The sequence below is a fragment of the Girardinichthys multiradiatus genome, chromosome 21 (assembly GCF_021462225.1).
Source record: "Girardinichthys multiradiatus isolate DD_20200921_A chromosome 21, DD_fGirMul_XY1, whole genome shotgun sequence".
Lineage (NCBI taxonomy): Eukaryota > Metazoa > Chordata > Actinopteri > Cyprinodontiformes > Goodeidae > Girardinichthys > Girardinichthys multiradiatus.
Window position 1 is genome coordinate 14328831 of NC_061813.1, and position 25283 is coordinate 14354113.

Consider the following 25283-nt stretch of genomic DNA (forward strand, 5'->3'; position numbering starts at 1 on the left):
TTCAGGTCCCTGTCTGCTTTGTTGACATGGTGCAGGCCAGGCAACCTTCAACCAACCCTGAGCCATTTGAAAATATGATTGTAATCCTTGTCAGGATTTGGCCAGGGTGTCTATTACCACTGTAATCTGTCACACTGGCATGATGTATTCATTCCACGTCCAGGTTAAGCCCCTCTTTCGGTCTGCATCACCCATCGCCATGGGGGAAGGGAGGGGATCCAGTAATGGCACTAGCATGACTCTGGAGAGAGAGGGGGAGGTTTTGAAATTGAGAGAGGACTGCTACAGTCAAGCCCCTGGATCGGGCTGAAGGAATCTATTGGGGAACACAAGGTCTCATTATTGGCACAGGGATAGCTTTAACCCCCTAACCCCCAGTGCTGCAAACTCACCTGTCCAATGGAAAAAGTGGTAGAAACATCAAGGAAAGCAAACAAAAACAGAAATTATGTTTCTAGGGAGAGGATGGAGAGAAATTTCACACAGCTGGTGCAATAAAACACCCATGTTGTAAAATTTTTACAGCCGACATGAACTACAGGAGCTCTGCACATACTGAACAGGTGTTTTTGGGCACAGCTATGTTAGGATTGGTGTCAGATCAGGAATGAAATGCTCATGTGTTTTTATTGGTCATGTAAGGGACCCACCAATATTGTTAGGATGGGTGATTCATATTTTCCAGTATAATATTAATTCCCAAGTGATCCTGGATCTTAGCTGCAAACATTAAATGAATGGATGAATTAAAAACCATATGCAAATAGTTCAAAATGATATTTATTAGAATGTTATTATGCTTTGGAAATAGTAATTAAAGGACAAACCAAAGGAAGAGAATGACTTGATGACATGCAAAATTATTGTTACCGTTTGCTGTTTCTTACCTTGACAGCTTTCCACATCTAGACACTGACATTTCCTATCATTCTTCTTTGCAAAATAATTCAAGCTCAGTCAGATCGGACAGAGAGCATCTGTAAACAACAAATTTCAAGTTTTACCACAGATTTTCAGTAGGATATAGGTCTGAACCTTTAGTGGGCCATTCTAACAGATGAATAAGCTTTGATCTAAACCACTACATTGTAGCTGTGGTTGTAACTTTAAGGTTGTAATCCTAGTAGAAGGTGAACCTCTGCTCATATCTAAAAGTACAGGTGTAAGGCAGACAGTAGAAACGATACAGTGTGGACTCACTTTGCTGTCTCGGTTCCACCTCTGAAGCGTCTGTCTCACAAATGGATGGGTTTGATTGGTGCAAGCCCATCTATCTGGATGGCTTGTCTGCAGTTAGTAAATTTATATTCCCGCCGGTCCCATCCTCCATCAGTCGCTACACTGTGGCTGGGCCAAGGCTGTAAGCCCTACAGCCATATCTTATTTGATAACCAGACGCAGGCAGGACCTTGGTAACCTTAATGGCTCACCTCTTCTTCTGTGCATACATGTTACTACATCTGCTCATCAGGAAACCCAGCTGTAGCTCCTGTATCTTTTCCTGGTGATGCAAGTCGATAAACCGTTGAGGAAAACTCATTTTTTTTGTGTATGTTTTTTTTTTTTCTTTTTCACAGAAAGGTTAAAGGTGATGGCGTGTTGGGAAAACACCAGACAAAAAACAAATCTTGTCATCTTGACATAATGTGAACCTGCATAAGAATGAGTGCTGCACTTTTTAAAAATGTACAATATTTATTCATATATTCAGGACAAACAGTATGAAAAAGAGTTGAAACGTTTGCTGACTTCAGAATAGCAGCGTAGATTGTTACCACGAAGTTGTGTGCCTTAAAGCCTATCGTTGCAGACAAAACTGGTCTGTAGCGTGCAGCTGAGTGAGATCAGTTCCAATCATTACCTGCTATGTTCCAGCACAGTTTGTTTTTATTCCTCCAGTTGGTCGGTTAAATTACCCTGAGAATAACAGGGACTGTGCTGAAGGAATTTCGAGCAGCTTCTTGATAGCTGATGAAATCCACCCACAAACACCTTCCTTGCTAGTAAATGAACACCAACAGTAGGCCCGCACCCTCTGAGAATTTGCCTCCATCGCAGTGCATCACAGGGCTAATAATCGGATTAAGCTGCTGTGTTTTGGGTGGGTTGGCGACATCTCTATTAGTACTGATTTGGTGTGACCTATTCACCAGAGTTACCCCACCGCCAGCTTTGTAATCTCTAAAGGCTTCACTTGCCCCTGTCCTGCCCACTTATCATCACGTTTGGATTAATAGAAACATCTTCAGGAATTACAGAAATGCTGCTGTTGTCATGCCGGGTGCCATCAATTGTTTTAATGTCTACAAGGCCATTAATTCATTCGTGGAGGGCTCCAGAGTAAAAAAACCAAAAATCTGCTATTGATTTTCAGGACGCAGCATTTTTTATCTCCACGGTCTTTCCTTGCAGCCTGGTGAGGTTATTGATCTCCATAAAGGCAGTATTTTGTCGTCAAGCGTGAAGCGGAGGAGACACTAATGAAAGGTTTTACCCTGTGTGTTCGGGGAGATGGGAGGTGGGTGGCTCACTGGGCCAGTGGTCAGGGCTGCCAGGTGCTACACGCAGCAGTTTTCAGCTGCGCAACCTCAGGGATCGATAGGGATACATCTCTGTCTGATTAGAGAGATGTGCTGGCGAAGGGAGCAACGTGTGTGTGGACTTTCTGCGTGTGTGTTAGTCACATGTGGGTGTTTCAGTGTTAATAATGAATATACCTTATTAAAAAAAAGGTCCAAATAGGTTTTCTGCCATTTGCTTTTATGGCAAAACATTAAGACATTAAACTTACCTTTGAGATAGTAGAGGGAACTTTGGATGCAATGTTTCAAGACCTGCAGGGGCACATTACGTACTGTTGGGAAGTTAGATGCAGGCATCACTTTGTACTTTAGTTTACCTGCATTTTGAGGTATCAATCATATGCATTTTGAAGTTCTATTTGCTTAGCCTTGTTAATTTTAGGTCAAAAAGACAAAATTAAAGATCCACTGTTTAAATTGGGGAACAGTTAAACAGTGTTTTTATTTATTTAGCAAAAACTAACCTAAAGTGTATTGTAAACATATTCATATCTTTATATTAAATTACATTTTGTTACATTAAAACCACAAACTTTAATTAATACATTAGAATTTTAAGTCATATTCCAAATGAAAATAATGCATAATTCTTAAATGGAAAGGGAAATGTTTTTGCAAATAAAAATCTGAAAAGTGTGTTATGCAGTCATATTCTCATCAACTCTGATCAGCTTCTCTGTCTTTCTAAAAAAGAAAAAAGAAAACATTCCCATTGCATAATGCTGCCACCATCGTGTTTCACCAGGGGATGTCATTTACTGGGGGATGTGCAGGGTTGGGTTTCCTCAACGGCAAAAAGTTCAACTTTTGTCTCACCTGACCAGAGCACGTTCTTCCACATATCCTCCTACATGACTTATAGCAAACTGCAAACAAGACAGAACAATATTTTTTTCTATGCAACTTTTCCTTAAAGACCAGATTTTGCTGAATACGGCAAAAGTGTGGCAAAATGAATGCATGCCACACTTTAAAGCTTTTGGTTTCTAAAGAATTTTTAAAACTATTCAGCATTTTTCTTCAACTTCACATTTATTCTCTACTTTGTTGTCAATCTTTCAAATAAAAACCAACTAAAATAAAGAGATGACGTGTTGTAAATTGCTGCTTTATGAATAAAACTGATTTAAATTGAATTGAATAAATACATGTTTAAAGTTATAAAGTGACAATGTGGAAAACGTGAAAGGATATGTATACTTTTGCAAGGCACTTGACCTTATCAGCCAACCACATCTTTTTGGGGGAGTTTCAAACCAGTAATTGACAATATTACTTTAGTACATTTAGCACTGAATGCTGTCACAGACTGAATAAATGAAGCTGAGACCGCACACATAGAGGCTAGTCCGAGCAGCGGGGAGAACTGGATTTCTACCTGTTTGAATATCTTTAAACTGCCATCACATTTCCATCGATGGGAACTTTCATAGAAATGTTTGGCTATTTACCTTATAAACTTGATCTATGTAACAGGAAAATAATGCAGTGAAAAGAAAAATTGGAACTATTAAAGCAGATTGCTATCAGATTGTTACTCTGGTTGGGTACACCAAAAAACTTTGCATTTTGTGGCACATTTAACATGGAAGTCCATGTCTAAGAAACAGTGAACCAACATGGTCTTCAAAGTAAATAATGATGACTTCAGTGTAAACAACCTTCTAATATAAATGGAACATCAATGAAATGTTTATGCATCCAAATAACCTCTATGAGTCTCTCTTTCTGAGGCTCTCTAGATTGTGGTTCATTCATTGAGTCCAAAGTGAAGCCATCAAGAAAGATGTCTACTCCGACTTGAACAGCTCATTCTGTTCCCTCAGAATCACATTTTAAAAATGTGGAATTACCACTCTAATTTGAACCAAAAGAAATACAGGTCCTTCTCAAAATATTAGCATATTGTGATAAAGTTCATTATTTTCCATAATGTAATGATAAAAATTTAACATTCATATATTTTAGATTCATTGCACACATACAGGTCCTTCTCAAAATATTAGCATATTGTGATAAAGTGCATTATTTTCCATAATGTCATGATGAAAATTTAACATTCATATATTTTAGATTCATTGCACACTAACTGAAATATTTTAGGTCTTTTATTGTCTTAATACGGATGATTTTGGCATACAGCTCATGAAAACCCAAAATTCCTATCTCACAAAATTAGCATATCATTAAAAGGGTCTCTAAACGAGCTATGAACCTAATCATCTGAATCAACGAGTTAACTCTAAACACCTGCAAAAGATTCCTGAGGCCTTTAAAACTCCCAGCCTGGTTCATCACTCAAACCCCAATCATGGGTAAGACTGCCGACCTGACTGCTGTCCAGAAGGCCAGTATTGACACCCTCAAGCAAGAGGGTAAGACACAGAAAGAAATTTCTGAACGAATAGGCTGTTCCCAGAGTGCTGTATCAAGGCACCTCAGTGGGAAGTCTGTGGGAAGGAAAAAGTGTGGCAGAAAACACTGCACAACCAGAGGTGACCGGACCCTGAGGAAGATTGTGGAGAAGGGCCGATTCCAGACCTTGGGGGACCTGTGGAAGCAGTGGACTGAGTCTGGAGTAGAAACATCCAGAGCCACCGTGCAAAGGCGTGTGCAGGAAATGGGCTACAAGTGCCGCATTCCCCAGGTAAAGCCACTTTTGAACCAGAAACAGCGGCAGAAGTGCCTGACCTGGGCTACAGAGAAGCAGCACTGGACTGTTGCTCAGTGGTCCAAAGTACTTTTTTCGGATGAAAGCAAATTCTGCATGTCATTCGGAAATCAAGGTGCCAGAGTCTGGAGGAAGACTGGGGAGAAGGAAATGCCAAAATGCCAGAAGTCCAGTGTCAAGTACCCACAGTCAGTGATGGTCTGGGGTGCCGTGTCAGCTGCTGGTGTTGGTCCACTGTGTTTTATCAAGGGCAGGGTCAATGCAGCTAGCTATCAGGAGATTTTGGAGAACTTCATGCTTCCATCTGCTGAAAAGCTTTATGGAGATGAAGATTTCATTTTTCAGCACGACCTGGCACCTGCTCACAGTGCCAAAACCACTGGTAAATGGTTTACTGACCATGGTATCACTGTGCTCAATTGGCCTGCCAACTCTCCTGACCTGAACCCCATAGAGAATCTGTGGGATATTGTGAAGAGAACATTGAGAGACTCAAGACCCAACACTCTGGATGAGCTAAAGGCCGCTATCGAAGCATCCTGGGCCTCCATAAGACCTCAGCAGTGCCACAGGCTGATTGCCTCCATGCCACGCCGCATTGAAGCAGTCATTTCTGCAAAAGGATTCCCGACCAAGTATTGAGTGCATAACTGTACATGATTATTTGAAGGTTGACGTTTTTTGTATTAAAAACACTTTTCTTTTATTGGTCTGATGAAATATGCTAATTTTGTGAGATAGGAATTTTGGGTTTTCATGAGCTGTATGCCACAATCATCCGTATTAAGACAATAAAAGACCTGAAATATTTCAGTTAGTGTGCAATGAATCTAAAATATATGAATGTTAAATTTTCATCATTACATCATAGAAAATAATGAACTTTATCACAATATGCAAATTTTTTGAGAAGGACCTGTATATATTGACATCCAGACTTAATGTGAACTACTACTCTGAAAGGCTGCCATTTTATAATTTTCCAAAAGTTTTGATAGTAATTATATTACTCATAAAATGCCATGCTAATAAATGGTAAACCGCCTGCACTTGTATAACGCTTCATGAAGTCTGAGGACTCCAAACACTTTAAACTACAATCAGGGTGTATTCACACCTGCCATTTTTGGTCTGCTTTAAATGGACCATAGTTCTTTTCCCCCCTTTATCCGGACCTTTTGTGCAGGTGTGAATACACTCAAGCAAATCCTGGTGCAAACCAAACATCTGGGCCGAGACCCACTTTTTGAGGTCCTGTTGGTCCACCTCCAAACAAATTCTGGGGCGGTTCGATTATGGTGTGAATGCAAACCGGCCCCAATCTGACTCAACTACAGAAAACATACATCTCTTTGGACTTAACAAGCCACCGTAGCTGGTAGCAAAGGTGTACGCTGTACTGAAATCATACCTGATCAGCTGTATGTTGTTTAGCAATGCTGCTACCTGCATGTTGAGGGACAGGGCATGCAAAGCATGTCGTCTCATTCGGCTCGCAGAACGCATTTTTCGACGGGATTCCAAAATTATTAATAGAACATTGCCAAAATATTTTTCTTTTTTTTTTTTTTTTTTACCGTGTCCTGTGCGGCAGAGTATCGCTCAGAATTGTTGTTTGAGTGCCAATAAATTACCCAACAGATTTACTTTCACAAGCAGAGCATCACAGCTAGTGCTTTAAAGCTCTGCTTGATATTTATAAAAGAAACTTTATTATAAACTTCTTTGGGAATATTTAAATTGTTACGTACAAGGAGACTGAAATGAAAAGGAAAAAAAAAGCTCAAAAAAGAGAGAGATGGGGGGAAAAGGGGAGAAAAGGAGGAAACAGTGGAGGAGAGAAAGAAGGATGAAGAGAATACAAGATTACACCCTGCTTGCTTATATACCTGCAGCTGTTTTTTTTTTTTTTAACAAAATAGTACACGGTAATTCTGAATATAAAATGTACTTAGTGAGAGGTGCAGCCCAATATAGAACATCTGTGTATCTGTCAACATCTGAAGCTTAACACCTGTGAGTATGGGTGAGGACGCGCTTTTGTATACAAGGTTTCTCCACAAAAATATGCAATAGCGGGTGTGAGGACCCACAGGCCTGCCCCATGGTCCCTGGACGGACATTGAGGAGATCCGAGCCACAGACATCTAAAGGCCCCCCAAAGCACAGGAACCCCAGGAGAACCACCGCCGGGACTACCACAATCCCCCCAGAGAAGAGCAGTGGAGAGTCCCAGGGGAACCACCCAGCAGCGACAGTGCAGAAGCCCCAGGGAGCCGCAGCGACGAGCCCACAGGCCCCACCGGCAGCCGTCCACGCCCGAGCAGATCCAGCCATGGACCCAGAGGCCCAAGACCCCAGGACACACCATCCCCCAAGCAGAGGCCCGACAGAACCCACGGGGCCAGGCCCCGGCAAGCAGCCACCGGGAGTGAGCCAGCTCACACCAAAGCACCCAGCCCCGGACACCGAGAACCACAAGTACACCAGCGAGCAGAGACTCCAACCATCAGCAGGCGGTGTGACGGGAAGGAAGCTGATCCAGGAGAGGGAGCAGTCCAAGACCCAACCTGTCGCAAAAAAAAAAAAAAAAACCAGGCACACAGTCACAATCACCCACTCACACCCAATGTAAGGATAAACAACAATGGACGTCATACACTCACTCACACTCCCCATGCATACTCTATACTCCCATGTCCAGGCGCCGGTACCCCCTAGGGGCAACCAGCCCTCGGACCCAGGAGGTGGTCCCCTTCCCTCCTGGGGCAGAGACAGGCAGACAGCGCCGGTACTGCCCAGACCCGGGTGACCCCGGCCCGGTTCCCGGCCCGGCTCCCGCCCCCCGCCCCGAACCCAGTCCCCAACAACCCCCATCCACCTCCGGAGAGGGGGCTATGTACAAAAGAGGGATCCACATGGCCCAAAGCAACCCGCCAACCGGAGCCGCCCCAGGACGGAGCAGTCCCAACCCCCCAACGAGCTCCGATCCCAAACCCATGACTCTGAGTACTGTATTTAAGGCTAATGATAGCTCAAGTGGCCAATCTTGTCCAGTTTAAACACAAATTGTAAATCCAACCCACTGACTTTAACATTATTTATCAAAATTTGACCATTTTACAATTTCTTATTTCATCTATAAGAAAAAGTTTAGTAAAGTCCGATAAGGTTATTTTATTATTTAAAATGGACGAGGCTTCTTTTTTAGTCTCTTTTTTAACCCACACACTGGGTCAAAGAATATGACCCAATGTTTTGTTAAAGCTACCTAACTTCTGTTCCAACAGCATAAAATCATGATTTGGCTTGAAAAAAAGACCCTGAAATGCTTCACGTGTACATGTTTCTATGCCTTTACATTTGTCAGGTGGTTGTCTCTTGTCCTCATTTACAGGTGAAACCAGATGTTCACATACTCTTCATAAAAAATAAAATACAAAGAGACAAACCATGTTTTCTCTCAATGTCTGACTATAAATCAGACTAAACCATCATGTTTAAAGTGATTTAGTATTAATAAGATAGAATATATTCGCCAAAGGCCAGAATAAAAACCTTATACAGTATACACTTTGATGTCCTTTATGACACATCCCAACTGTGTAGTACAGGAATTGCAGCATCATGTTGTGGGGGTGTTTTGCTCTAGTAGGGACTGGTACACTTCAGAAAATAAATGGCATCATAACAAAGAACAATATGTAGAAATAATGAAGCAAGAGCTCAAGACATCAGCCAGGAAGCAAATGGCTGGGCGAAAATGTGTCTTCTAAATGGACAATGACCTGAAGCATACTCCCAAATTACTTACAAAGTAGCTTAAGGACAGCACAGTCAAATACCTGATCTTGAGGGCAGAATTGAAAAGGTGTCTCATAGCACGAAGCCCTACAAACCTGAGTCAGTTATTCCAGTTCTGTAGTTTGTTCCAGCAAATTGTAGTTAGAAAAATGTGGAGTGATACTCAAAACCTTTGAACCAAGTCATAAAGCTTAAAAGTCTATTCTACTAAATATTAAGGGAATGTATACAAACCTTAGCAGTAAAAAAACAAACAAACATTGTTCTGGCATTTAGCAAACCGAATTAATTTTCTTAATCCCTTTTGACCTAAAACTGGAAGAATTCAGCGTGATTTAATGTCAGAAAGTGAGAAAACAGGTTATCTGTCTTGTAATATAGTGCATGTATAATTTTTTACATGGATTTAGAAGTTTTGACACGTGGTTATCCTCGGCCTTACTAAGGCATACATCAATACAACATGACTGCTTCACATGCACAACATAACTGTTGTACATAGGAGGCAGTTGCTTAAGCATCAATGTAACACTCACATTTATCTGGTTTTCATGTTTATACTGATTTTTTATGTGAAATTACAAACAAAATAACTCAAATATAATGGAAAGAATACAAAGTATATTTTTAGATAAATACTTTTGCAAAGCTTGTTTTGTTCAGTATAATCCACATGAAATAACTAACGTTTTTTCCCTCCCTTCACATCCATAAAGTTGTGACAAGGTGTGCCTCTGTGAATCCATATTCTCTACATCGCAGACATCCACAGTGCATACCAAGTAGGTTTTTTTAGAGACTGCCCACAGCCTCTAAGCACACATAACTGTCGCTTATGAGTTATTACGCATCTGTCTGTATATTTTAAGGTGCACCAGATGCCGCAGTTAATGGCACACCTAACCTCATACCATGAGACGGTACATGAAGAACCCACAGTGGAATTTTTTGCTGTTACGCTGCCGTCCCACTCAAGCCTCTCCTCCGAGCTCCACTGCTGTCCAGTACTTAGGGAAACCTGCAGGGGACGGTTCAGACAGGATATTAATTGGGTCCTCCAACAGTCAGAGGGCCTGACAGTACCGTGTTTCATTGTCACCTTGCCTTGGAGGACGAGGAAAAACTTGCGAAGCTTATTAACCGAATGGAGCTGTTTCTCCCACTAACTTACTCAATCTCTGCCTCGCTGCTTCATTACACCGTCTTACATCAGAGTCTAGCTGCTCTCCCTGTTTCCTCACCATGTCGCCAAACTCACTTCCACACACACACACACACACACACACAAAAACACACACACACACACACACACACAGGGTGACATCTCCCACCTAATCAAGTAGTGGATTATCTTGTCCTGATAAATTGGAGCTTGTAGCACTTGAAAGGTCCTCTTGGAGGAGTGCCGTCTCCTCCTAACAGCTAGTTCAAGCCCCCAGGGAGTGAGAGGAGAGAACATTGCCTTGTAATGATTTGTGGTGAATTGGACAAATGTTTTCAGAAAGACTTCTTTCCAGCAAAGTGCTTGATGAATTAAAATTGGGGGAGAAACTCTCCAAACCGCATGTCTAATTCAGGCTTGAGTGACAAACAACACAAGGATCTATTTCATACACTTACGTTGATGGGGAAGATTAGAATTTTTTACATGGTAAAATAAGAAATACACAAATTGAAAACAGCCTCATTTATGTCACAATAACGCCAGAAATCTCAATGTATTTTATCGGGACATGCATAACTGTGAAGTGGTTGGAAAATAATACATTATTTTCAACATATTTTATAAATAAAAATCTGAAAAAATTAAAATAAATCTAATGCAACCATCAGATGTCACATATTTAGCAAATCTGGCTGTTCTGTGAGGGTCTCAGAGATTTGTTAGAGAACATTATTAAAGAAACAACATCATGAAGACTAAGGAACGCAGCAAACACATATAAAACAATATTCCAAGCTTTGAAAATCTCACAGAGATCTTTTCAATATATCCTCCAAAAATGGAAAGAGTATGATACAGCTGCCACCTTACCACGACATGGCTATCCACCTAAACGGCAGCCATAAGACCTATAATATTTCTGGAGCAGCTGCAGAAAGCAAAACTGTAGAAGAAGGTGCCCTGCTCAGAAGAGACCAAAACAAAACTTTGTGACCTGCATGTTATGTGCCGTTCAACATAAACCCACCATCCCCCAACATAAAACATGGTGGTCGCAGCATCATACTACGGGTTTCTTCAGCAGAATCAGGGAAGCTTGTCAGTTCATGAAGGATAAATGGACCCAAATAAGGTTCTGGAAGAAAAGCTGTTAGATGCTGCAAAATATGTCTGGGATGGAGGTTCACCTTCCACCAAGACAGCTAATGATATTGTATGTGGGATTGACTCAGAGGTAAAAAATACAAATCCATACATTTTTTGGGTTTTTATTTGTAAAAAATGAAACATAATTTTCTTGTTTTTTTTTCCCTTCCACTCTTTCATAAGGCCATTTTGAAGGTATTATGAAGGTCCGTGCTAATGATACATAAACACTGTAACAGGTGGAGGAAGACACAAAGCGTAAAAACATAATGATGTTATTTTTCAGCATAACTTTCAACTGTTCTGTGATTTTTCCTTATCTCCTCCATTTTCTCTCCATTGCAGGAGAATCCTTACATGTGCAATAATGAATGTGATGCCAGCACTGAGGAACTTGCTCACCCTCCAGAGCTGATGTTTGACATCGAGGGCCGTAACCCTACAACTTTCTGGCAGTCCACGACTTGGAAGAAATACCCAAAGCCCCTTTTGGTCAACATCACGTTATCTTGGAACAAAACCATCGAGCTGACTGACGACATCGTCATCACTTTTGAGTCAGGCCGGCCTGAGCAGATGGTCCTGGAGAAATCTCTAGATTATGGGCGAACCTGGCAACCCTACCAGTTTTACGCCACCGACTGCCTGGATGCCTTTACTATGGAGCCCAAAACAGTGCAGGACCTGTCCCAGCATACCCTGCTAGACATCATCTGCACAGAGGATTACTCACGAGGGTACGTGTGGAAGTATGACAAAACTGTACGCTTTGAAATCAAGGACCGGTTTGCACTGTTTGCTGGGCCCAGGCTGCACAACATGGCCTCGCTTTATGGGCAGCTGGACACAACCAAGAACCTGAGGGACTTCTTCACCATCACTGATCTGAGAATTCGGCTGCTTCGGCCTGCCACTGGAGCTACGATGGTGGATGAGAGCAGCCTGTCAAGATACTTCTATGCCATTTCTGACATCAAAGTTCAGGGCAGGTAAGAATAACTTCTACACGATGCCATGAAAAGGTATTTACCCTCTTACAGAGGTCTTATGGTTTAGCAATTTTGTCACACTTAAATGTTTTAAATCGTACCTACTATACTAAATGTTGTTTTCACATGATTTCCTTTATTAAGGGTAAAAAGCAATCCAATCCAACCAGGCCCTGTGTCAAAAGGTAATTGGTTCCTAAAACAAATACCTGCTTGTCCCTCCCTTGGTGTCACTGTTACCCAGTGTTTGCAATAACTGACAGTCTTTTAGGCTGCTGTGAATGAATTTTGGCTCACTTTTCTTTGAAGAATTGTTTAAATGTAGCCACATTGGAGGGTTTTTGAGCATAAATGACCTGTTTAAGGGCATGTCACAGCATCTCAATTGAATTCTAGTGCAGACTTTGACAGGGCCACTCCTAAACCTTTTTTGAGACATTCAGAGTTGGGTCTCTGGTGTGCTTCAGATCATTGTGCTGCTTAAGCACTTGAGTTAAAAGTCATAAACTGAAGCCTGGACATTCTTTTTCAAGATTTTCTGCTCGAGAGCAGAATTTATGGTTTTATCAGTTACCGCAAGTAATCCAGGTCTTGTAACAGCAAAGCAAACCCGGACCATTATACCACTAATATGTTTTACCTTTGGTATAATGTTGTCTTACACAAATGCTGCTAGTTTTGTGCCAGGACGTAAACCTTCCGAAGATCAGTCAAAGTTCAACTTTTGACTGATCAGTATACATAATATTTTCCCAAAACTCTTTGGAATCATCAGGATGTTTTGGGGAAATGTGTAATCGTGTGTTGTTTTTGGTGACCAGTAGTTGTGGCCTTGGGATTCTCCCATGGATACCAGTCCACCCAGTCTCCTCATTATGAAATCATGAACACCAAACTTAATTGAGGCACGTGAGGTCTGCAGTATTAAAGTTATTGTTCTGGGATCTTTTATGACCTCCTGCAGGAGTCCTTGATGTCTTGGATTAATTTTGTTTAGCCAGTTGATCCTGGTAAGGTTTACCACTGCTCCATGTTTTCACTATTTGTGGATAATGGGTCTAACTGTGGTTTAATTAAGTCCCAACGTCTTAGAAATGGTTTTGCAGACTGATAGATGTCAATGACTTGATGTCTTTTCTTAAGGTTTTTTTGGATTGGGGTATGATGTGTTGCTTTTAGAGATCTTTTAGTCTGTTTCATGTTGTCATGCAGGTTCAATTTGAGTGATTTCTTGATTTTACAGGTCTGGCAGTAATAAGGCTAGTAAAATTAAACCAAAAAGTGTGGTTAATCACAGTTAACATGTGATGGATCAAGAGGAACAATTACTTTGTCCACACACGACCATATTGGTTAGGATGTTGTTTTTCCCTCTATTAAATAAAATCTGCTTTTGGAAACTTCTTTTTGTGTGTATTTAGGTTATCTTTGTCTAATTTTGAAATTTGTTTGATGAGCTGAAACATTTAGGTGACAAAAAAACTAAAAGGTGCTTTTGTTGCATGTTTTAGGGTTAATCAGAGGGGATGATTGTTAGATGGATCATTGAGTGTTTTTTTTAACTGTTGATCCCTGTTGTAAGAAAGGAAATTTGTTGACTGGTAACCATTCTTTCTAATTAAGCAGTGAATCCATTATGTTGTGCAGAGTTCACAAGATGTCAGCATGCCTTAATCAAGCAAACTGCTTACGGTTTGCTGAAGCACTCCACTTCGGACAGCAAATTTACTCAGCTGCCTGTTAAGCTTGTTGAAGACATCAGATGTAGCATTTTAACCATCAGGTCACTGCACGCCGTAATTAGTGCTTGATTTAATGAATCTATAGAGGGTCATGTGACAGGAAAACAAGACGCCATTATGCTCTTTGCAGGAAGACCGACAAAAGCCTTCCAGGCTCCTTGGCGCTACTTCAGGAGTCACTAAGCTTAAGTGGATCTGTTTTACACAGTGGGGCTTTTCAGTTCAACAGATGCAGTTGTGGGGTTGAAGGGATGAAGATTTAATTACCCTTGTTTTACTCTTCACACATAAGAGACTCACAGCATGGAAACGCGGAGCGTGGCGGAACGTCACAACAATTCAAGGAAACGGGTAAAAGTGCTGGAATCAGGCTGCCAGTCTAGGGTGGTGTCGAAGTGTGCCTCGGCTTTAAAAAAAATACTCAGGGGGATGATGAGTTGTAGAAGTGTCTTGTTTCGGCGTAGCAAGCAAGAGCTTACTTTGCATATGGGCAGTGACTTACAAAGTATTCACACCACTTGAACTTTTTCATATTTTGTCACATTACAACCAGGAACTTCAATGTTTGGTTTTATTTATCACACACAATAAACACTAAGTAGCACATATTTGAAAATTGGAAAGAAAATGATACACGGTTTACGAATCGGTTTTACAATTGAAAATTATAAAAGCGTGGCATCGATTTGTATTCACCCCTCAGTGTCATCGTAGGTTCTCAGGTTAATTTAGGTCTGTACTTTGACTGAGCCATTGTAACACACGGATATACTTGATTCCAAACCATTCCATTTCACCTATAGCTATATGTTTAGGGTAATTGTCTTTCTAGAGGTCTTTTGCGGCCTCCAATAGAGCTTTTTCTAGAATTTTCCTGCCTTTAGCCCATTCACACTGATCAGCCTGTCCCTCTTAAAGAAAAGCTTCCCCACAGCATGATTTTGCCACCACTGTGTTTCATGGTTGATTCTTCCACCTGAGTTGTGTATCTCTCTTGCTTCTCCAGAGTTACCATGGTCCTATTGGCTGATTATCTGATCAATGCTCCCCTTGCCTAGCTCTAAATGATGGATATACTTCTGTACAACACTGCTTGGTGTGTTCCTTAGTCTTCATTAAGCTTTGTTCATTCCTTTTGCAATTTATTTAAGCGTGTCAGCTTAAAAGGGTATGAATACACATTCATGCTACACTATTCAGATTTGTATTTGTAATAAATCTCTGAAAAACATGTTTATTTTCCTTTTTGCTTCACCATTAATCCCCGCTTTGTGTTGGTCTGTCACAGGAAATCACAATAAATCACAATTAAGTTTGTAATAGTAATTTGAAAAATTAAGGTACTCTAGTTGCGTGAAAAACTAAACCGAAGTGTAAGAGTTAACATAATGATGTCACTCTTATGGTGTTCAATGTCTCTGCTCCTGGGACATTATTTACATTAATATTGTCAAATGCCTTAAAGGCTTTTAATTAACCTCTGATTTATTGATTTTACTAGCATGCCATTATTTTAAGCACAACCACTCCACACCTATCTTTAATGCACAGTAAATAGGGAGGTAGCCCTGAGCTGAAGAAGGCTATGATAATGAATGCCTCGCTCAGAAATTGAATTTCTGACTGTTCCTGTGATTGAGAAGGTCATTCAACAAAAATAACTAGGGGGAATTTACTAACAAAAGAGTTGAATGGGGCTGTTGCAAGCACAGATTATTTATTCCTTCTGACTAATCATGACCAGACTCATGGTTCCCTGTATAGTTTGTGTTTGAGCAATGATTTTGTTGAACCGGCATCGGGGGCCTGCAGTTGTTTACTGGCCTGCTGGTTTTAGCGTAAGGCTTGCCTGAGAAATGTTTCCCACTGTTTACCACAGGTAACTCACAGTTCAACAATAATGAGACACATTCAACACAGAGAGGCTTCGTTCTCCTCTCTCCAACCCCTTGTGAGGCAAATCTCAGCTCAATGCCTTTCTCTGCACGTCAAGTATCAGGCGTAAGCTTCTTAACCCCAGAAAACAGTTCTCCATGTGCTGGACTGAACCTGCATCCGCCTGGATCAGGAGTAAGAGTGGGTGTGGAGGGAAGTACAGTTTGGAGAACTTGGACATTTTCTACCTTTTCCACAACATTCTGTGAAACAAAGCTTTCCTTTTTCTTTATTGACAAAGTAGGTCAACTTAGGACAGAAAGAAAAAGCTAAAATTTCATCTGTCAAAAGTACCTCTACTGCACCTATAGCATATACAGGACTGTGAAAAAGTATTTGCCTCCCTTACAAATTTTATTCTGCTTTCACTTTTTTTTGGTCATACTTAATTTTGTGAGATCATATATAAATTTAATATCAGAAACAGACAACTTGAGTAAAGTAAAATTAGTTCTCAAATTAGTGATTTTATTTATAATTTGAAAAGATTAAAAACAAACTATCCAAACAAATCTGGTTCTATGTGAAAAAAGAATTGCCTCCAACCCAGCCTTCCTCCCAACACCGTTAGAGAAAATAGACTAATGAGACAAAAGAGGAACTTTATGGAAGGTCTACGTCCTGGTACATCTGGTGTAAAACTAACTGCTCTTCAGAAAATGAACATTATCAAGTCAAACATGGTGGCAGGATGGTCTTGGGCTGCTTTGATGCTTTAGAACCAGCTTTATGCTTTATGTTTATACGTTTTATGACATGTAATAATTGATGGAACTATGAATTCTGCTCACTACTAGAAAAACCTGTCTGGAAATCAGTTTGTGACCTTAAGCTGTGGCACACTTGGGTTATGCAGCAAGACAATGATCTGAAACACAGCAGCAAGTCCACCTTTGACTGGCTCCAGAAAAACAAAATGTGTTCTTTGGAGTGGCCTAGTAAAGGTCGGATTTGATTCAATTGAGATGCTGTGGCATGGCTTTAACCAGGACGTTCACACTTGATAACTCTACAATGGGGTTAAATTAAAACATTTCTGCAAACAAGAGTGAGCAAAAAATTTTTTCACAAAGATGTAAATAATTAAATACTAGGTATTGCAGACAGTTGTGACAGTTGTTGCTGCCAAGTGGGGCACAATCAGTTATTAGGTTTAGAGGGCATTTACTTTTTCACATAGGACCAGGTTAGGGTGAGGGTTAGTTTTTTTCACCTTAATTACTGAAATTTTCATTTAAGTTCATGGTATTTACCCAGTTTATGTTTGTGTGATATTAACATTTCTTTGATTATAAAGTTTGAGTGTGACCAAAAAAGCAAATACTTTCTCACAGCATTGTAGCTGAAATTATTGCATGAAAGTCAGAAGTGTCAGGACTGATTGTTCTATGATAGATGATTACAAGCAAGGACTGCACTGAAGGCTCTCAGGATTAAAAAAATTGATTCCTAGAATTTCAAATTAAACATGCCATAGAGCTGAAAAATGGATGCAAACAATGTTGTAGCTTGTGAGTTAGTTGTAAATTTGACACCCTGGCATTTTCTTTGTATCAGCAGCACTAAATAGGCAGGTGGAGAGAGAGAAAGAAAGCCTGGAGGGTTCAGGAGACGATTTTCTAATAATCTGCTGAATGACTGGAATAATTGCTCTGGCTCTTTTCTTTTTTAAGATTTACAGTAACTACAGCCTGCAGTTTCACCTGGTGTCTCTCTCTCTCTCTTCACGCTGCCCCCCCCCCCCCTTCCCTTTTTTCCTTCCTCCTGCCTGTGATCAATATGGTGTAATTAAAGCTGGAGGAGATCCAGGCTACTAAGGGATCTCTTTCGGGCTTTCGGTTTCTCTGTCCACCCTTCTTGTCTCGCTTTATTTCTTCTCTCGCCATGCTCCTTGGGGGGTTCTGGTCTTGAGGCAAGAAAGACCTTGCCCCTTGCCCCGTCCCTGTCTTACCCCTGGAGAGATGAACTATAATAGAAAAAATAACTAATGAAACCAAAAAAAACGAAAATCTTAGCAAGTTTCAAGACCTTTTTGTCTGTCAGTGCCCGAAAGATGACGTAAACCTTGCATTGGAAATTTCTTCTTTGCATTCTGAGTTTCCTGATTACCTGCATTGTTTTTGTTCATTAAACTGGCAACATTTAGCTTACCTCATTCTCTCTGCTTGTTGTGAGTATTGCTTTTGTCTTGAAGTCTGTTTCATCTCCGTGCAGACGGTACAGTCTTGGTGAATTAGCAATTTAAACTCAATATTCATTATCCAGGGTTGCATCACTTTTGTTTCAAACTTTCTGGTAAAAGTTGATGAAGATCCTTGCCCTCCAGCTCCTTTTGAAAATTTTAAATGTTGACTTCATTAGACATGCTATGTCAGATAATGATTTCGAGTAAATGAAAAACTTTTTTGTCACATTACAGCCACAAAGTTCATTGTTGGTAGCTACTAACGGCTATTAGTTTCACAAAATTTTGAATAGATGTATCAGACTAAAGAGGGCTGATTTTTATTTATAGTTTAAAAGCCATGCAACATTTTCTTTCCGTTTATCAAACATACAATCCTTTGCGTTGGTCAATTACAAAAAAAAATCAAAATAAAATAAATGTAAGTTACTGGTTGTAAAATGTGAATGGTGACCAGTCCAGGGTGTACCCCGTCTCTCGTCCCTCGACCCTGTATGGAAGCAGTGGGTACAGAAAATGGATGGATGGATGGATGTAAAATGTGAAAAAGCTCAAACAGTATAAATACTGTTACCTGATTCTAAAATGATCTATATATACCCACAAGTATATATAGATGGCGCCGCAGATGGTCGCCTCGGCGTGTTGGTGCGCATTGTTTTGTTTTGTTTTTTGCTTTAAAACGGTCTTCTGTGATGGTACCCGGAGCTCTCTCACCAGAGAAGAACTCATGAACATCAGGGCTACTACACCAGAGGAGTTATTTCCCACTTTTCTGCCTACTGCTCTGGAATTTTTGGACATTCTGGTCAAGGGTGCGCTCACCTCTGTTCACGCGGTGAAACGCTGGAAGAGAGGGAAATGGGCTGGGGTGCTGGTATGTCTTCGCCAGCGTGGACTACGAACACCGTTACCTGGAATATTTCTCTCTAACGTGCGCTCACTTCCCAACAAAATTGAGGAACTACAACTGCTGTTGGGGAAAAACAGGGACTTTTATTCATCGGCAGTTTTGTGCTTCACGGAGACGTGGCTGTGTGGATTAATACCGGACTCTGCGCTGCAGCTGGCAGGATTCCAGCTCTACAGAGCGGACAGAGACACGGAACTCTCCGGCAAAGCGAAAGGTGGAGGAATCTGTTTTTACCTCAACAGTGGTTGGTGCAACGATGTGACAGTGATTCAGCAGCACTGTTCTCCAGACCTGGAATCCTTCATCATAAACTGTAAGCCTTTCTATTCCCCCCGTGAGTTCGCTTCGTTCATCCTGGTCAGTGTTTACATCCCGCCGCAAGTGAACGTGCAGGTCGCACAGTGCATGCTCGCCGACCAGATACTGAGTGTGGAGCGGACCAACCCGGACTCCTTAGTAATCGTCGTTGGTGACTTTAACAAAGGTAATCTCACCCACGAACTCCCCAAATATAGACAGTTTATTAAATGTCCGACCAGAGAGGACAACATTCTGGATCACTGTTACACCACCATCAGAGACGCTTATCACGCCGTCCCACGTGCTGCACTGGGCCAATCCGACCACATCATGGTCCACCTGATTCCTGCATACAGGCAGAAACTAAAGCTCTGCAAACCTGTTGTGAGGACGACAAGGAAGTGGAGCAGTGAAGCTGTGGAGAATCTCCAGGCGTGTTTAGGCTGTACAGACTGGGATGTGTTCAGGACTACTACCAACAGTCTGGACGAGTACACAGAGGCTGTGACTTCCTACATCAGCTTCTGTGAGGACAGCTGTGTACCATCATGCAGCAGGGTGAGTTTCAACAACGACAAACCCTGGTTCACAGCTAAACTCAGAAGGTTAAGACTGGATAAGGAAGAGGCCTTCAGGAGTGGGGACAAAGACATATACAGAGAGGCGAAGTACAAGTTTGGCAAGGCAGTGAAAGAGGCCAAACGACTGTACTCTGAGAAGCTCCAAATCCAGTTCTCAGCCAACGACTCTGCGTCTGTCTGGAAAGGGCTCAAGCAAATCACCAACTACAAGCCGAAAGCCCCCCACTCCATCAACGACCGACGCCTCGCCAACGACCTGAACAAGTTCTACTGCCGCTTTGAAAGACAAAGGGATAGTCCCCAACCATCCCCCACGATGCCCCCCAACAGCTGTAGCCACAATCCAAAACCCCCACCTCCCTAACCTCAAGAGGGGCCTTGGCACCTCCAACCCCCACCCTGAAGTTCCCCCCCACCAGCCCCCTACCCACGCCGAGGACGGCTCTTTCCATCCAGGAGAGGGACGTCAACAAACTCTTCAGGAGACAGAACCCCCGGAAAGCTGCTGGTCCGGATTCTGTCTCACCAGCCAGCCTGAAGCACTGCGCTGATCAGCTGTCTCCAGTCTTCACAGACATTTTTAACACCTCACTGGAGACATGTCATGTGCCAGCCTGCTTCAAGTCCTCCACCATCGTCCCTGTTCCCAAGAAGCCAAGGACCACAGGGCTTAATGACTTCAGACCCGTCGCCCTGACCTCTGTGGTGATGAAGTCCTTTGAGCGCCTTGTGCTCTCACACCTCAAAGACATCACCGACCCCCTCCTGGACCCCCTGCAGTTTGCCTACAGAGCCAACAGGTCTGTAGATGATGCAGTCAACCTAGCCCTTCACTTCCTCCTCCGGCACCTGGACTCCACAGGAACCTATGCCAGGATCCTGTTTGTGGATTTCAGCTCTGCCTTCAACACCATCGTCCCAGTTCTGCTACAGGAGAAGCTCTCCCAGCTGAGTGTGCCCGACTCCACCTGCAGGTGGATCACTGACTTCCTGTCTGACAGGAAGCAGCGCGTGAGGCTGGGGAAGCACGTCTCTGACTCCCTGACCATCAGCACCGGTTCCCCCCAAGGCTGTGTTCTCTCTCCTCTGCTCTTCTCCCTGTACACCAACAGCTGCACCTCCAGTCACCAGTCTGTCAAGCTTCTGAAGTTTGCGGACGACACCACCCTGATCGGACTAATCTCTGATGGTGACGAGTCTGCGTACAGATGGGAGGTGGACCATCTGTTGGACTGGTGCAGCCAGAACAACCTTGAGCTCAAAGCTCTAAAGACAGTGGAGATGGTTGTGGACTTCAGGCAGAACCCAGCCCCACCTGCCCCCATCACCCTCTGTGACTCCACAATTGACACTGTGGAATCTTTCCGCTTCCTGGGAACCATCATCTCCCAGGATCTCAGGTGGGAGCCAAACATCAGCTCCCTCATCAAGAAAGCCCAGCAGAGGATGTTCTTCCTGCGGCAGCTGAAGAAATTCAACCTGCCAAAGACTATGATGGTGCACTTCTACACAGCCATCATTGAGTCCATCCTCACCTCCTCCATCACCATCTGGTACGCCGCTGCTACAGCCAAGGATAAGGGCAGGCTGCAGCGTGTCATTCGGTCTGCTGAGAAGGTGATTGGCTGCAGTCTACTGTCGCTCCAGGAACTGTACACCTCCAGGACCCTGAAGCGGGCAGGGAAGATTCTGGCTGATCCCTCCCACCCTAGTCACAGACTCTTTGAGACTCTCCCCTCTGGCAGGAAGCTGCGGTCCATCCGGACCAAAACCTCACGCCACAAGAACAGTTTTTTCCCATCTGCCACCAGCCTGGTTAACAAAGCCCGGAAACCACCCTGACACTCTCCCTTTCCCCCACATCCCCCCTGTTTTTGCTGACAGGACACCTGTAACCTGCAACTCTATGCGTTACATTAACGCTCAGCATGGACTCCTGCTTTACTTGCACTGCCATACTTGCACAATGATCACCTGCACTGTTGTATTGCTCTTGCATCTTATACTGCTCTATACTTACTCTCACTCACTTAAAACTGTGCACATATATTAATATTATATTGTAGATATGTTTATACTGTTTAATTTGTATTGTATTGCACCGACTTCGCCAAAACAAATTCCTTGTATGTCCAAAAACGTACTTGGCAATAAAGCTTTTCTGATTCTGATTCTGATTCTGAAGTGTACAAAAACACACAACAGAATTCACAATGCTATGAAGTGCTAAGGATATCAAAGCCGAAATGCCTGCCGAAGGCAGTGGCAGGTAATGTTATAAAAGATAATTATTTGTCTTTCTGCAGTGAGAAAACATTTTAGTTGACATACCTGCAAATTATCCAAGGTCAAAAGTGCAATGCTTAGAAACTCCAAAGGAAACAAGTTCTGTTTGTTTGGAAGGGTTGCCAAAATAAACCCTCTATTCTGTCACTGGACAGGTAAGCCCAAAGTAGGAGTGCTTGACGATAATGCACAGTACCATTTGAGGAAAACAAATCATTATATCAGCACAGATATCTCATTCCAACTGTCAAACACGGCAGTGGAGGGGTCATGATTTGGGCTGTGTAGCCAGCTGTGTAGAAGTGAATATGTGTAAACCTCAATGAACTGAAGTAATGTGGTATGAGTTATATAGTTACAAAGAAAATGACTGGTTCAAGTTTCTTCAAGGCCAACTCATAAGCATCTATCTTTACTTTTGTTTTTTTATTTGTTTCAATGACCTCAATACATCACCGCATACAGGTGGTGCAATATTGTATCGTTGCAATAAACTATATATTGTTTAATTGGATATATAAAGATATTTATAGAAATAATGGCATGTTTATAAGAAACCTTTTAGAAAACAAAAATACATCAAGAAAAAAAAAATGTTTACATGGAAAACCCCCAAAAAGCTTTAACTTGAGGTTTGCTTTGTAAAAGAAACATGTGGGTAAGAAGCTAAAAACTGTCTTTAGCCTACAAGCCACATCCTCTAAAGTGAGGTGCTAATGGAGTGTACTTAGTTTTTCAGACAGACTTTCCATTGTGGCCTTATCTTTGATAAATAGTGACAGTGCTTGATCTGTTGTGTGTTTCTGTACATAGGGGGTTAGATTCTTTTGATGGATTTAACCACAAAACCTTCCGTTATTGGTTATGGATTGATCTTGTTTTGTTAGACATGTCATACAGATAAGGATAGATACTCATGATACATCAAATCAGGTGAAAATTATGGATTTATTTAAAGCACATGACCAGTACTGTGTGCTTTATTTTCACTTTTTAGCCCATATGTTGGAATTATTGCATGTCATTCAATAAAATCAGTGAAAGCTCTCACTGATATGTTTAATAACAGCCACAACAAATCTTTCTCTAATATTTTTGGTTCAGGCTACAGTTCCACAAAATGTTTGCAGTCCAAAGTACATCATTTTTACAGCATGCAAAAACCTCTTTAAGGCATTAGATTCTCTTATAACTCATGTTGCACGGCTCCCCTTACTGGTGCTTTCTAATTACCATGTAGTTCAGAGCATGTGTGATTTTGGATACAGCTGCTCCAAATACAGATCAGCAATTTGGCGAGTAATGTCTCCATTGGAACTCCCCTAAGGGAGGAACAAACAAGAGGTCGATGTATTTTTTTTTCTCCTCTCCCTCCACACTGCTTGGCTTGCTCTCTGGCCTGCCTGTAGTTGACAGATAATCTATTTGTGCTAATTTCATGTTTCTTTCTGCCCACTTCCTCCTTGAATAAGTCATTTCACTTGTCCACCTTCCTTAGTCTCATGCTGCCTCTGTTTTCTGACTCTCTCCCCGCCTATGTGCAACCATAAGCATCTATTTACCTTGTGCTGTGCTTTGCATTTTAGCCTCTTCCCTTTTTTTTTTTTTCTTTTTTAATCAGTCCACTGAATTGTGTGGGAGAGTGCTGTGTTTGTGGGACAGTAAAAGCAACCGTGCCAAATACCTCGGACCATCTGTTAACATCCATGCCACATGTTAGTTCGCAACCAAACGCTTCAACAACCTTTTGTTTGTTCAGCAAAAAAGGAGCTAAAAGGGGGATTTAAATGGTCAGTGAGGCTGAAACTCAAGATGTCCAATGTTTTTTTTTCTTGTGCATGACAATGTGATGATCCACCCTTAAAAGAAAAAGTACTGGAAATGAGACCAATGCCACAATGCGGTAAGTGGCTGTAATTATTGGTCATATTCAGTCATTAACATTAGGCCATCAAATCATTTTCACTATTTCCACATACAGTTTGATTCATGCATAAATAGTGATGTAAATTAAGAAGCATAAATTATCATATTTAAGAGCCATAAAACCCTATAAATATTTAAACTATGAATCATAACTAAATCACAATCTGCCTTTTTATTGTGTTTCAAAGTGGATAGGTAATTGTAAAAGCATTTTTCTGAAACAAAAGGAGGACTTTGTGTCAGGTTTACTATAAACAGGAAGCACTTGCATATATGGATGAAGATGTTGTGTCCATGATGGTCCAATCTAGGAGCCTGTAGACAGAAAACATTTTATTGATAAAAAAAAAATGAGTACTTTTCATCAGGAATCTATCAAACTGATATATGTTTGCTTATTGACGATCCAGAAAAGGTGAGCACTTTTGCAACAAACAAAATCTATGCCAGGAATATTGACATGGTCATTGGAAGTAAACTCAGGTAGGAAGGATATATGTCTCTTTCAAATCTCCTCCTTGGAAACCGTTTTCACCAATGATCATAAAACAACTGCTTACTTGGATTTAAGGGAAGCTTACAAATATGAAAGAGTAGGACACCGCACAGTTTGTACCACAGTTCCAGATAGCTGAGCAGGGAGGGACCCATGCTAAGAGGAGGCCACAATTATCTTTGAGGATAATATCTTTGCTTTCTTTTACAGCAGATTTGCATTTTATTGTACCTCTGAAATTACAAACTGTTTGCTTATGTTTACAGATTGTATGAAATCAATAATTATCGCCACAAATGGCCTTCCTAAATATTCAGCTAAGCTAAACCACTTTAGTGTAGTGTATTTACATTCTCATAAGTACAACATGAACTGATTATATGGAGAATATAAAAACTTTTACAATTATTGCATAGCATACTCAAATAAAGAACTTGTGGGAAATGTTGGGAGTCACTTGCTGGCACATACCTACACATTAGAAGTCTAATGTTGTTCAAAGTTGGAGGAGAAATGCTGTCTACCTAAATGCTGACAGAATGTTATTATATGTTAATTACTA

At 41.5% G+C, this 25283-nt stretch overlaps 1 protein-coding gene across 9 annotated transcripts in view; it reads left to right on the top strand.

Moving 5' to 3' along the window:
* Positions 1-25283, top strand: part of ntng1a (netrin g1a) — a 202966-nt gene that overhangs the window by 91997 nt on the left and 85686 nt on the right. For all 9 annotated transcript variants that reach the window (XM_047350445.1, XM_047350452.1, XM_047350444.1 and 6 more), the window contains exon 3: positions 11714-12357. In XM_047350445.1, coding sequence (XP_047206401.1) covers positions 11714-12357 — 644 coding nt within the window. The remainder of the gene's footprint in view (positions 1-11713; positions 12358-25283) is intronic.